Source organism: Scheffersomyces coipomensis (assembly GCF_036884675.1).
Source record: "Scheffersomyces coipomensis strain NRRL Y-17651 chromosome Unknown DFJ63scaffold_2, whole genome shotgun sequence".
Lineage (NCBI taxonomy): Eukaryota > Fungi > Ascomycota > Pichiomycetes > Serinales > Debaryomycetaceae > Scheffersomyces > Scheffersomyces coipomensis.
In genome coordinates, this window is record NW_027042893.1 from 408,349 (window position 1) to 422,696 (window position 14,348).

Here is a 14,348-nt window from a genome sequence, read left to right on the forward strand (position 1 = left end):
ATGATTTTCCGGAGTTTATTGTGCGAGGTCTATCTAATTCCAAGCAATCACAAAATTGAAAAATGAATGTCGAGAAATTGACCATCTTTAACGAGAAAGTATAACTTAACATTATGTCACAGATCATTACTTATGGGTGTGACTTATCCCAAGTTGTTACTTGTCATAAAAAGTATAGTAAATAATGGGGAATGTGTGAGTTGTGTGTGTTATCTATTTATTTTGATATATCCCCACAAAAAAACTAAAATTGACTATACCAAATAGTTCACACCGTTGACTAGTAGTAAGTACTAGTCTAAAATGAATAAGGTCTATTAACTAATCTAATAATCAACTACTGCACATAAGCCAACCCCATTATTGTCATTAAATAAATACTATTTCAACCTTATACCAAAACAGATGGCTGGTGACTAAAGAAGAACAAAAAATTCAAAATTCGAAAATTTCAACTCTTTCCTAATTAGGAAGGAGCCATGCCTAAAATAAAAATAAAAATTTCATTATCTTTTTAATGAATGAATATGTATATAATTAACTAGTTATGATATGAATTGAATGAGATGGAATTCTGTCGAATAGTGAGGAAACTTTTAGTTTCATATAATTAAGGTTTTTAGGGTTGTAACGTTGGATTAATTTTATTATTATTTCGGTAGTTAGGCTGTAATCGAGCTCATCTTATGTCGTTGTTCGACTTGTTCCTCGTTCGTTAGTTCGTTTGTTGGTCATCCTGTTTCTTCTTGTGTCCCCTCGTCGTCGTCGTTTCTCTCGTTATCTCACTGACTAACTCGGAGCTGCGCTGACCTCTCCCCACTAAATTTCATTTTTTTTCTCCCTAAAAAATTAAGTGTGAGCAATCACAGTAATCGTATCACTATTATCATCAATTATGATGATACATTACAATGACAAAATTAATCTAGAGTGTCTATTCAATTACTATTACTAATATACATTTAATTAAAATCTCTATTAACCATTCACATAAACCATTAACAATACAAGAAAAAATAAACTATAGAAGAAGACAAGAGATTATTCCCCGTCAGCCTTACAAAAAAGGGATATCTCTAATCTTTAAAATTACCTTAAAAATCGATAAAACTACCGAAGATGAAACTGCCTAAAATTTGAAATTTTAATAATTAAAAAACTATTAGTAGTAATAATAGTAAATTAATTATAAGTTTTAGTATAGTATAGGGCATGGCCCCTGTAATAATAGGGAGAGAGATAGATAGATAGAGAGATAGTTCATACATCGTTACTGTGGGAGTTTTTCAGTATTGTCTCCTTTTTTTTTTTTCTTCTTCGAGTTTCAAAATTTCGTCTGTTTGAGAGTTTCTCCCCCCTTTTTTTTCACCACCAATGAATCCTCTTTGTCTCCCACTTTCCAATTTTATAAATTTCTAATACCTTTTCTTTTCAACAATTGTCGTTTCTTCTTCGTTCTTTTAAAGTTGTTACTTATCTAATACGATTTCAATTGCCATTGATAACTTATTCAACTCGATTCTGTTTACTTGATTGATTGATTAACCTTGTCCCTTTTATATTCCAAAACAAAAAGTTAAAACTTCAAAATCTCCCATCCCCTCCTCCCCCCCCCCTCCTCCTGTATAACTATTAATTATCCAAAATGCATAGAACTTACTCCTTAAGATCTCAAAGAGCTCCAACTGCTTCTCAATTACAATCCCCACCTCCTCCTCCATCCTCTACCAAATCAAGATTCTTTGGTAAAGGTTCCATCTCTCATTCTTTCCGTAAATCTGCTGCCGGTGCTTTAGGTCCTGAATTATCCAGAAAATTAGCTCAATTAATTAAAATGGAAAAAAATTTAATGAGATCTATTGAAATCACTGCTAGAGAACGTAAAGATGTTGCTAAACAATTAAGTTTATGGGGTGAAGGTAATGATGATGATATTTCTGATATTACTGATAAATTAGGTGTATTAATCTATGAAGTTGGTGAATTAGAAGATCAATTTATTGATAGATATGATCAATATAGAATCACTTTAAAATCAATTAGAGATATTGAAGGTTCAGTTCAACCATCAAGAGAAAGAAAACAAAAAATTACTGATCAAATTGCTTATTTAAAATATAAAGATCCTCAATCTCCAAAAATTAATGTTTTAGAACAAGAATTAGTTAGAGCTGAAGCTGAATCATTAGTTGCTGAAGCTCAATTATCTAATATTACTAGAGAAAAATTAAAGACTGCTTTTAATTATCAATTTGATTCTATTAGAGAACATTCTGAAAAAATTGCTTTAATTGCTGGTTATGGTAAAGCTTTATTAGAATTATTAGATGAAAGTCCAGTTACTCCAGGTGAAACTAGACCAGCTTATGATGGTTATGAAGCTTCTAAACAAATCATTGTTGATGCTGAAAATGCCTTAGGTTCATGGACTTTTGATTCTGCTGCCGTTAGACCAACTCTTTCTATTGCTGCTCATGATGATGAATATGATGCTGATGATTTAGCTGATGAAGCTCAACATTTAGAAGTTACTGAAAAAGAATGGGCTGAAGAAGGTAAAGCTTAAGTAAGTTAGACTTTTTATCCAATGTCATATCTATTCATTTATCTAATCCATTAAAAAAAAAGTTCGCTTTTTAAAAGATGAAAATCATCATTTCATTCATATTTCAAATTTTTTAACATATCTTGTTTTGTTATTTTACTATTTTTACTTTTTACTTTTACTTTTATACTTTTGTCTTAACTATCTACTTACACCATTAGTTGTATCAACTTTTCTTTATATGGTTGTTATCTTGTCTTGTCTTTTTATATTCTTTAATTCTTGTATTATCGATCAATCAAAAATCATTCACATCAACATTGTCTATATATAATACTATATATATCAATACTGACATGAAGTGATAAAATGAAAAAATCAATATTATTTCGTATGCATATTATTTGTGACATAGAGATTATCATCTCGGATGTAGAATATTGTGGAGAATTCAATTGGATATGTTGGATTGAAATATTTGGTGATACGTATTAACGCATCATCTTTAAAGTGGCTATATTTTTGGCCGCATACGGTCATAGTTACATTTATATCTCATTAATCGCTTCAATTACCGAGATTCTGCCAATTGTATTCTCATAACTTTTCATCACCATCATACATTCTTTTATTCATTATTCATTTATTCTTTAAGCTGCCAAATTTCAGGTTAAATTCAGTTCAATTCAATTATTCATTCTTTAACAGAGCTTATTGTAGAACGGATTAATTGTCACACAAAAACGCGCTTTTTCTCTCCCTGTGTTGTGTGCAGGACGCCTGTATATTTTTCCGTTGCGATTTTTTAAAGTGAGGCAGAGAAAAAGAGAAAAACACCACAAATCATAACAACAACCTTTAAACAACAACAACAACTTTGATTAACCATCCATCATCTCTTTTATTATATATCCATTCATCATTAGATCAGGATAACATCAGGTAACTATCTACCAATCCATTTCAATACATCAAGACACCATCCAATTTGTGTGGTGAAGAACAGTGCGTGTCCTACAGAGTCTGATTCACTGCTTTCCCCCTCCTTTCATTCGATCAGTTGTTTACAAATAGAGTAAAGACATCAACAATCATTCTACTTAGTAAGTCATCATGTCCAACGATTTCTTACGATCATCTCCCTCAAGAGATGTGATTGATCCCTTAATATATCAATCTCTAGCTGAATCAGAACTAAGATCAACCACATCCACAAAGCCTTCTAAAGGTAAGAATTCTAAAAAGAATCATAAAAAGAATCAACAACAACAACAACAAATGCATCCTCAATCGTCTGTGCCTCCTTCTGCCTCTAAATCATTCAATCCTGTCAATGCCATATCATCCGGTTGGACTCCATTAATCTCAAAGACATACTTCAACGAACAAATACTTTCATTTAATTCAACTCCTAATAAATACTTATTATCAAATCTTAATAACACTAATAATAACAATCCTAATAATAATAACAATCTCCTCAATACAAATCAACTTAATCAAGATTATTTGGATTTCACTCTGGGTTTAAATTTAACTCCATTTTTAAATCATAATAATTTAAATATCCTTCAACAAACTTCATCATCATCTATAAATCAACAATTAAATAACATAACTCCCTTCCATGAAAAGACTTTACATCTAACTGATTTCTTCATGGATTCACCTATTCGTCAAACTCCTTTAAAGGATTTAGATACCATTACTCCATCAAGATTTAAATTGAATTATAGTGATAAAAAACCTTCATTAAGTGGGAATAATAAATTCGATCCCAAGAGTGCTCAGAAAAGATCTATAACTCAAATAGATACACCTCCAAGGCAACCTCATAAATTATCAATAACCACTAAAGCCAATGATGATAGTAATAAAGAAAATAATAATGAATCTTTACGTAATGAAAGTGATGATGAAGATGATTATGATGAAGATCAAGATGAATTATTACAAAAAACAAGATTCTTCTTACAAACTCCTTCTAAAAAAGTATTATCTAATATAACTAACTTTTCCAAAACTCCAATTAAACATGATATTGATCGTGAAATTTTAACTAAATTCCAAACTCCAGCCAAACAAATCCCATCATCTCCATCATCTCCATCCACAGTTATAATGTCAAGTGCTGTAAAGCCGGGTGTTGATAACACCAATACTGAACCAAATGACAATTCCAATGACGACCATATTCAAGATGAAGAAGATTCAAATGAAACTACCGATGAAGAAGATAATGATAATGATAATGACAACCTTAATCAACCCCCAAGTCCAACTCCTAAAAAGGATGGGAAACAGCTTAGAGAGGAAGCTTCTATACCGGTGATGGGAGTCTTTTCGGAAAAGAAAACCAAACCAATTCCTTCTAATAAAGCTTCTTTGACGGCTAATTATAGTAAGGGATCAAGGATATCATCTAATGATTCATTTGATTCGGATAAGGGTAAAGGTACAGGTGGTCTAAAGGGTAATAGGAGTAAAATGCAAGCTGGTATGAATAAATTTCAAATTATTTTTACTGATGTTCATACATTAATGAATAATAGGAAAAAGAAAAGTAGTAACGAACAACAATCTTCATCTAATTCAAGTGGTTCAAAACATAAATCTTCAACTACTCCTAATCTACCAAGGAAACAACTTCAACCTCCACCACAACAACAACAATCTCAGGAAGTACAACTTTTAAAGCCAAATTACAATTCTAATCATCATCATAATCATCAACAACTGTTATCAGATCATAATATCAGCATTAATACTAGCAAGGAAATTTCGATAATGTCAGGGGTAGGAAATACAAGTCATTTGAATTTAACTTCTGGTACTGATCAATCTATGGAATTAGGTGGGATTACCACGACACCAAATGGAAAATTCTTCCTTGATAAAGTATTTGATAAAAACTCTCCTCAGACTCAAAATCTTTTAAATAGTACTTATTACATGATACAGCAACAACAGCAGCAGCATCAACAACAACTTCAACAACATAATATTTCCATGCCACCTCCAACTAACGCTAAACAACAACAACAATTATATCAACAACAAATGGTTCATCCTTCTCAATATAATCTTCAACCACAACAACAATCCCAACAACCTCAACATCCTATCATGATGATGATGAGTACTCCCCAACATCAGAATGTGATCAATTATGCCAATTACGGTTCTGACAATTTGTCTCCCGATGATGATTCCACCGGTAATTTCATAAATTTCCCTAAGGACACATCTTCAGCATCATCTTCACAACCTACTTCATCTTCATCGGCTCCTTCTTCTCAAGGATACATGTTAGGCATGAGTCAATCTATGATGATGCCCACAATGATGAATATGAAAAATAACAATGATGGAAAGTAAGGGGATTAATTCATTCATACACACTTTTTATTTCTACATACTTTTTTAATACGTTTTTCTTCTTGTTGTTCATTCTTCTATTTACAAACACAGTTACTTATTCAATTTCTTTTTATATATACATTACGTTAATAGGCATTGGTTGTCATTCTTTTTATTTTAATTCAAACATTTGGAGGTAATAATAACGCTCCTATTGTATTTGGTCTTTCTGTAGCTAATAAATCAAACATTTGAGCAGCATTATTAGAATCACTGATTTCTAATTGTATTCCTAAATTCGATAAATATTTTCGATTTGATTCACTTAACATTCTTGACTTTTTACCTAATCCAATAACCAAAATCTCAGGCTTAGGATGGATCTTATTGAAAACTTGTAAGATCTCCTTCTCACTGAACTCCACTATAAACCCATTGATGATTTCATATGCCCCATTACTAAGATTAACTTCAAACGTCTCACTTTGTAACATTAAAGTCCCAATGATGTTGTTTTGTTTATCAGGAGAAGTAATTAATAAATTATTAGTCAAATGGAATCCATTCGCTTTGACACTTTCGATATAATTGATGGGTTTATCGGAAAACATCAAGATATCATTCTTTTTAAATAAATCAGCAGGATTAGCGGTGGTTTCTCCTTTACCTGATGGTGGTTCAAATTTGAATTGTTTGAATTGATTGATGGTCTTAGAACCACCGAATAAGTTGGATCTTATGACTGCGTTTGAGAAGTATCGGGATGATATTATCGATCCATGGTTCGGTATCTTACCCCTGAGTACTGACATTGTTATGGTGATGATGTTGATATTAGCAAAGTCCATTTCAGATTTTATTTCAATTTTAATTTTTTAAAGTGTTTAAATTTTTGTCTGATCGCAAACTGTGCCAAAAATGTTTTGATGATTTTTTTGCAATTTAATTTCAAGAATAAATATATATATTTCAAACATCTACAAAACCTATACAACCAATTTACTTCGTTCAGTATTTAACTTATCTATTATAGCCAATTTACATTTCTCATAAACATCCATTCTAAATTCAGTGGTTGACTTACTTTGATTTGATTTATGAGTTATGGATGAAGGTGGTGATTCATTTTCGTCATCAGTATCAGAAATAGTACTACTTATATCTGATTTTGATGACGAAAGATTTGACTCAAGGAAATGATTATGAATATTTGTATTGTTGTTCATCTCATCGAGACGTAATTTCGATATCGATGGTTTTACTCTTAACAGTTTCTGAGGCAGAGCCTGTTTTGAAGGAGATGAGATTCTTAAATCTGCAATCGAAGGTCTTTTACTTAGTACTTTAGGTGGCTGTTGTTTTGAAGGAGATGTGTTTAAGGAAATACTGACCAAGGGTTTAGCAGTAGTTCTTAATTTGATTGGACTCGAAATTGGAGTGGTGGAAGTAGTTGGGATGGCTGATTTCACAATAGGAAATTTCTTTAAATACTCATCATAAATACGATTTAATTGGATATTAAAAGCAGCAGTATGTAAATAATGCTGGATTATAGCCGCTTTTTCATCTTCAGAAATATCAATTGATTTGATTTTATCTTGGTATCGAGAATCGTCTATAACTCTATGAATTGCTTCCATGGCATATTGATAACGTTTATTAAAATCAAGAAACGAATGGAAATGTTCCAGATAAATATCTGACATCGATAATGTATTAGCGATGAATTCCACAGATATATCACGGATTGGTAATAATATGAATCTGAACCCTTTTGTTTTCCGATCCTTGGCATCTTTAAATGATGGATAATACTCATCATCATATTCATTATTTTGATTATTGGTTGAACCTTTCACGGGAGAACTGGGTCGAGAGAAATTCGAACTGGGATAATTCGATACAAGACAATAACTTCGGAATTTATTCTTGATATAATCGACCATGACTCTATATTCATCTTCAATTAAAATCGATTTAAATTCATCAATGTTATATAATTGATCCAACTTTTGATAATATGCCTCACTTTCTTCACCACTTTCAGTATCACCTTCATCTATCTCATTCAAGAATGAGATTCCCTCATCGATATACTTCAAACTATAGTCTTTGGCTAAGAAAGAACTCAACTTATTGATTCTTAATCTTTTAAAAACATATAATAATGATTTGAGTTGTAAGTCTATGGAATCCTGGTTTTTTCCTTGTTTATACTGGGGTATAGTTGCAGCTGTATTCAAGGATGAACTGAATATGTTGAAGAAACTCATCTCAACCTTATCACCCTAGTTTGAATTGTTGCTTGGTTGGTTCCAAGAGTTGATCTTTGATATTTGTAAAATGTAAACAAATATAATTTTGTTGCCATACAAATTGCGCGTGCCCTTATCAAAACCATAACAGTAGCACTAACCCCCATAAATGAAGGAGATGATGATAGTGATTATTCCTATAGATTGAAAGAAACGAAGCTTGAAGAAATAGAAAGAGGGATTACCTAGATTAACCAGTGTCAAATGTTATATTTCAATATTAAATTAAAGTTTATGGTGTTTTGATTGTTCAATATGGCAGCGCACCGATTATCAAAGACTGGGGCTCACCACCATCAAAATCAAAAAATCAAAACTGCTGCCACCAGACCCCCCACTACGATAGATTATAGGTATACACAGCCCCCACAATTACAACTAAACCATCAATTGAATCATCATGTCTACTCAATCTGGTATATCAGCGTCTTCAGACTTATTAGATGCTTTCAAAACTCTACAATCAGAATCATTAATCATAAAGATCTCCCTGGATAATACTGAATTAATTCCTGATCAAAAATTCAAAGGTTCCAAATCAGATTCATTATCAGATCACTTTAATGATATCAATAGTCATGTGAGTAATGAATATCCTCAACCCAGTTATATTCTTGTGCCTGCTGGTGAAACTGATAATTTCATCTTTGTTAGTTTTATTCCTGATACTGCTCCTATTAGACAAAAGATGTTATATGCATCTACCAAGAATACGTTAATCAATGCTCTTGGATCGAATAAATTCTCCAAGAATAATACGTTTGCATGGACAGATCTTGATGAATTAACTCATGATCATTATAAATTCTCTATTGCTGGTAATAGTGATGAATCAAAATCAGATTTATTAAGTAAAGATGAGAAAATCTTAAGTCATTTAAATTCATTACAAGATTTATCCTTAAGTACTCAATCTAAACAATTAGCGTCTATAAATCATCATGTGGCTAGTGATGGGTCAGATAATATCACTAAGGATAAGTTATTATATAAATTTGATGAGAAATTAACTACTGAATTTGATAATTTATTAAATAATACTAGTAATTTCAAATTAATTTCATTCATTATCGATTCAAAATCAGAAGAAATCAAACTTTCAGCAGCTGAAACCAATATCGCCTTGGATTCTTTAATATCGACACTTGAATCCATCGCTTCTAAATCATCTATCGTTCAACCTCAATTCAGTGTTTATAATTATCATCATAATAAATTCGCTTTCATTTATTCATGTCCATCAGGATCAAAAGTCAAAGATAGAATGCTTTATGCATCCTCGAAATTAGGATTGATTAATTATTTGAATCAATTATTAGGCCAAGATAATTTATCTATCAACAAGTCGATTGAAATTGGTGATTTACAAGAATTAGAATTATCAGAATTAGAAATTGAAAGTGAAATCTCATCACCAGGTTCTATAACTTCTGGTTCATCAAATTTAAGTAATTCAAATAGATTAAAATTCACCAAACCAAAGGGACCACGTAGAAGATAAGTCCCACCGCAAAAAACTTACAAAAAAACCATACCTACTTTTAAAATTCTTTCATATATATGAACTTTATATATATTAAAAAATAAAAAAAAATGACTATATCTTGGATAATTCCTCTTCTACATACTTATTAATAATCGTAATCAATTTATCTGAATTGCCCTGGTTGAAATAGGATTCAACGTTATGCATATCAATATCATCTTCATAATTCTCACTATCGGATATAGAACCAGCGTAATAATCCACGTTATTCTTCTTGGATTCATTGATGATATGACTATAAATCTTTCGAGAAATCGTTTTATTAATATTGATATAATGATCTTCATCTTTGATTTTAGAATTAAGTTGTAAGGGATTATACAATGGTCTTAAATTATTTCGAATATATTTTTGAATTTCAACTTTTTGATCTAAGGATAATTCAAATCTTGGAGGAGGCGGTGGAGGTGGTGGTGGGAGTGGAGGTAATTGTCTCTTACGATGTTTAGAAAAATCACTTTCATATTGGGTATCACTATCATTCAATTCCATGGGACTGTTTGACATTGGAGATATTGAACTCGGAGATTCTGAAATTGAAATAATAGGGGAATTTTGAGATTGTGATGGAAATTGAGGTGGCGAAGAGAACACATTAGTAGAACGAGAACCTCTTGATGAAGATGATTGAATGGGACTTATACTACTAGAACTAACTGATGTTGTCGTTGTGGTCGTTTTCAATTGATTTAATAAATTGGAAATCCTTGTAGGATGAGAATTATTCATACTTAAAGTCGATATCGAACCAACCATAGAAGTATCATCACCACCTCCGATATCATTAATCACTGTTCTCTTTCTCTTCTTACGTTTCTTACCAATACTAGCTGTCATTGCATTATTAACCACAATATTATTGTTAGTCTGATTCACAGTATTACCACTTTTACCACCATTATCACCACTTGAATCACTTTTATCCATGTTTATATCTTGAATATCATCATCATGATTCCTCACATGATCAAACAACTCCCATGATTTTAATTCTTCTTTGGTTAAATTCTCCTGTGCTCTTAATTCCTTTCGTAATAATACGCCACCATTGATAATCTGTGGATAATGATTTGCAGCAGTAGTAGTACTATTACTACTATAGGTATCATGGGGATTATTTGGGAGTAAAGCAGTTTCATTAATCACATCAATTTCATCATTATATTCATCATCAAACATTAAATCGTCATAATTATGATTTCTATTATCATAAATATCATCATCATCATCTTCTTCGACATCATTGAAATCAAAATCATCACCAGTATAATTGGCATCATCAAATGCAGTAAGACATGGTCTAGCCTTTCTAGTTTTATTAAACGTCGTATTGGTTGTTGTTCGTCTTCTTATCGTAGTTACGGTTGGTTTATGCCTTACTATTTTCCTAACTCGACTACTATACGGTATCAATGATTCTTGATCACTATCACAGATAGGACAACACCATTGGAAATAATAATCATCAATCACTCCATTCGATGATCCATCCCCATCTCCTCCCATTCGATTAGCATGGGACGAATTGATATTATGATTTATACAAGAATAATGGAAATTAGACATACAATGAGTACAATTAACAAGACTAGATCTGAAATTGTAATTTGAAGATGAACAAATGACACATACACCATTTAAGATCGGATCAGATGTATCTGAGACAATGGTGGAAGAATTTGGTCTTGTTGATGAATTTGATGTGGTTGTGGTGGTTGTTGACGATGTTGAAGTTGCGGAAATTCGATTGGCTGCAAGGGATAAAAGATGGTCTTGATTCATACTACTCGGTATAATGAATTCAGCTGGGATATTATCAATAGCATCATTCTTTAATAGTTTATCCTTGACAGTATAACTTTGGATTAATTTCAAAGTAGATGGTGTTGTTATGGTATGGTTTGTTATAATGGGAACAACTTTTTGATAGATATTAATTTTGTAAAAACGTTTGCGGCATTGAGGACAACTATTTGAATTTGAAGCCCATTTAACGATACAATTATGATGATAATTTTGATTCAGAATTCGACAATCACAAGAAGGGATCACACCGACTCTATCATCTTTAGTTATAGATTCTAAACATATGGAACATTCATCATCTTCAAATTGATGATTTTGTGGTGGAACCATAGGGAGCAGGACCCCATGAGGAGGAGAAGGAGGAAAAGGCGGCGAACGATTACTTAGGGCCTCATCACTCCGAATCTGGGACTTTTCACTCATGATTCGGTTTGAAGATTGGTTGAGATGTATACTATTGATTTAACACCTTCAACGTATCAGTTTATGAACTATGTATATCGATATTGATAAGATTGTTATGATAGTTAAGCATATAATAAATGAAGAGAAAGAAAAAGAGCACTAACCAAAAAAAAAAAATTAAAAATTAAAAATTAAAAAAAATCGCATCTACAAATCGAAATCTTCAATAAGCAAATTCCTACTTTATACAATCTAGACCCCCTCCCCCATACTGAGTTTAGATAATGTCACGTCATCAATATGATTTGGTCCAATGTATGAAACAACCAGGCACGAAAGTGGGCAGAGTATGTTTACAATGTGAAGGCAAATGTCCCATGTGTGATCTGTTAGTTAAACCTACTAGTAAAGTCTATATTTGTTCTGAATGTTGTGGGAGTTTAAATAATCAAAATCAGAAATGTATACTATGTAATAATAATCTAGGTGGGGGAGATGATGGAAGTAATGGTGGAGTTGATGCTTATTATTGTTTGGAATGTGTTCGAATGGAAAAACATCGAGAGGGATGTCCTCGAATTCTAAACCTTGGTAGTTTAAAGAGTGATTATATGTTTAATAAGAAGAAATTAAATAGTACGAAACTATTAGAATGAATGAATGAATGAATGAATGATACTATGACTTACGACAACACTACCAATAACTTTAATCATGTTAATTTTTTTTATTAAAAAGAAAAAGCTAACCAAATAAATAAAAGTAATCCTGTACCCCTATGTATAATAATATATAAATATAGACCAAAAACAATATTAATATTGCAATGAAATGTAAATGTAAATGATAAACATCACCTTGTTTATAAATTCTCTTCTATTCTTGAACTTTCAATTCCTAATTCTACCACATTTTTTATGCCATCTTTCCATTTTGTTTGAAGATAATTATTAACGGTGCCAAATTCCATTTGTTTCCGTTTTCGAATTTGATTAATATCATCCAATTTAACTCGTTTAGAATTAACATTTATAACATAATCTTGTTGTAAAGATTGTAAATTTTGTAATTGATCATTATTGAATTGAGATAAATCTTCATTATTCTCAAGTAATATTCTTAAATTTCGTTCTGTTAATTGTTGATATGATAATGAGGTATATAATTCCGATACCGATGGAATTTGATTAGAACCAGAATTGTTACTGGAACTACTACTACCTTCACTAACATTATATCTTGATAAATCAATACCATTTTTAATGATATGAAAATCATCTTCTCCTTCAATATCTTCATCGAAATCTTCATCTTCAAATTCCAATTCATATCGTTCAATTTCTTCATTGATTAACGGACTTGGACTTAGTCTATGCATAGTTGTGGATAATGGTAATAAATGATCTACTAAAGGATGTAATGGAGGTTGTTGTTGTTGTTGATCATTAAGAGGCGATATGATTTCATTTGTACTTGAACTATTAAGAGGAGTTGTAGAATGATGATTATGAATATCGTCCAAACCAGTTTGAGTTATGCTACTATGAGACAGATTATTATTGATGATTAAGGGACGATTCGGTATATCATTTTGAGTTACGATTATAGTGGGAGTAACATCTCTTTGAGATGAAGCTTCAAGTGAAGGTGATAATATTGATTGTTCTATAGGTTGAGACTGAGGTTGAACTTGAACTTGAACTTGAGGTGGTTGTGGTTGTGGTTGTAATTGGGATGGTTGCGAAGGTTGTGTGGGTTGTTGTGGTTGAGGAGGATGAAAGTTTATATTATTAAGATTTTGATTAGCAAATTGATTTGTTAATTCAATCCTTATTAATTGTTCCACATGAGCTCGTTCTTCTGGACTTATACTTGCATCAAGATAAGGTAAATGCTCCAAAGGTTCATAGTTTATAGTGACCATTAGTTTTAATGTATGACGTTAGGATGATGAAAGATAATGATAAGGTTAAAAAAAGATATGAATGAAAGGGTAAGGGAGGGTTGGTAGATGCGATGTGGAGATGATGGGGGCTACTAATCTATGAACTGATATGAAATCGATAGATCTGTGAGATAAGTGAGCCAATGCTAATGAGATGAGTTGGATAAATAAATGTATATCAATCAGGAGATATACCGTACTTTGATAGATAATAAAGAAGAAGATGGAAGGAAGGAAGGAAGTTATAAGTTATTTATTTATTTATAATTATACAATTTCTGTTATTATCCTTTTTTGTCATTCTTTTATTTAATTGGATAAAGTGAGATCCAAGCTGCAATAGTAAATCATGAGGCGCCTGAACAGGACACATCAAAATTTTTAAAATTTTTGTTTTTATTTTTTTTTTAGCGGGTGAAATGATAA

At 31.5% G+C, this 14,348-nt stretch overlaps 8 protein-coding genes across 8 annotated transcripts; 4 read left to right on the plus strand and 4 right to left on the minus strand. All coding sequences in view use genetic code 12, as the record gives it.

The window, feature by feature from the left end:
* Positions 1 to 1,645: 1,645 nt before the first annotated feature.
* LSP1 (lipid-binding protein) lies at positions 1,646 to 2,566 on the plus strand (the record flags this gene model as incomplete). Its single annotated transcript, XM_064905738.1, has 1 exon — positions 1,646 to 2,566. One exon carries the CDS (start codon positions 1,646 to 1,648, stop codon positions 2,564 to 2,566), a length of 921 nt encoding a protein of 306 aa, XP_064763361.1.
* A 1,092-nt stretch (positions 2,567 to 3,658) lies between these two features.
* On the plus strand, positions 3,659 to 5,923 carry DFJ63DRAFT_311354 (uncharacterized protein; the record flags this gene model as incomplete). Its single annotated transcript, XM_064905739.1, has 1 exon — positions 3,659 to 5,923. One exon carries the CDS (start codon positions 3,659 to 3,661, stop codon positions 5,921 to 5,923), a length of 2,265 nt encoding a protein of 754 aa, XP_064763362.1.
* Positions 5,924 to 6,087: 164 nt separating this feature from the next.
* DFJ63DRAFT_311355 (uncharacterized protein) lies at positions 6,088 to 6,717 on the minus strand (the record flags this gene model as incomplete). Its single annotated transcript, XM_064905740.1, has 1 exon — positions 6,088 to 6,717. The coding sequence occupies one exon, from the start codon at positions 6,715 to 6,717 to the stop codon at positions 6,088 to 6,090; it is 630 nt and encodes a 209-aa protein (XP_064763363.1).
* A 174-nt stretch (positions 6,718 to 6,891) lies between these two features.
* DFJ63DRAFT_333653 (uncharacterized protein) lies at positions 6,892 to 8,178 on the minus strand (the record flags this gene model as incomplete). Its single annotated transcript, XM_064907887.1, has 1 exon — positions 6,892 to 8,178. One exon carries the CDS (start codon positions 8,176 to 8,178, stop codon positions 6,892 to 6,894), a length of 1,287 nt encoding a protein of 428 aa, XP_064763364.1.
* Positions 8,179 to 8,399: 221 nt separating this feature from the next.
* On the plus strand, positions 8,400 to 9,983 carry DFJ63DRAFT_59514 (uncharacterized protein). The gene has a single exon (XM_064908985.1). The coding sequence runs from the start codon at positions 8,621 to 8,623 to the stop codon at positions 9,719 to 9,721; it is 1,101 nt and encodes a 366-aa protein (XP_064763365.1). The 5' UTR covers positions 8,400 to 8,620; the 3' UTR covers positions 9,722 to 9,983.
* Positions 9,818 to 11,902, minus strand: DFJ63DRAFT_333655 (ubiquitin-protein ligase; the record flags this gene model as incomplete). The annotated part of the gene is made up of 1 exon (XM_064907888.1): positions 9,818 to 11,902. One exon carries the CDS (start codon positions 11,900 to 11,902, stop codon positions 9,818 to 9,820), a length of 2,085 nt encoding a protein of 694 aa, XP_064763366.1.
* Positions 11,903 to 12,261: 359 nt separating this feature from the next.
* On the plus strand, positions 12,262 to 12,633 carry DFJ63DRAFT_284317 (U2 snRNP complex subunit; the record flags this gene model as incomplete). The annotated part of the gene is made up of 1 exon (XM_064904789.1): positions 12,262 to 12,633. One exon carries the CDS (start codon positions 12,262 to 12,264, stop codon positions 12,631 to 12,633), a length of 372 nt encoding a protein of 123 aa, XP_064763367.1.
* Positions 12,634 to 12,839: 206 nt separating this feature from the next.
* On the minus strand, positions 12,840 to 13,901 carry DFJ63DRAFT_311360 (uncharacterized protein; the record flags this gene model as incomplete). The annotated part of the gene is made up of 1 exon (XM_064905741.1): positions 12,840 to 13,901. One exon carries the CDS (start codon positions 13,899 to 13,901, stop codon positions 12,840 to 12,842), a length of 1,062 nt encoding a protein of 353 aa, XP_064763368.1.
* Between the last annotated feature and the right edge of the window lie 447 nt (positions 13,902 to 14,348).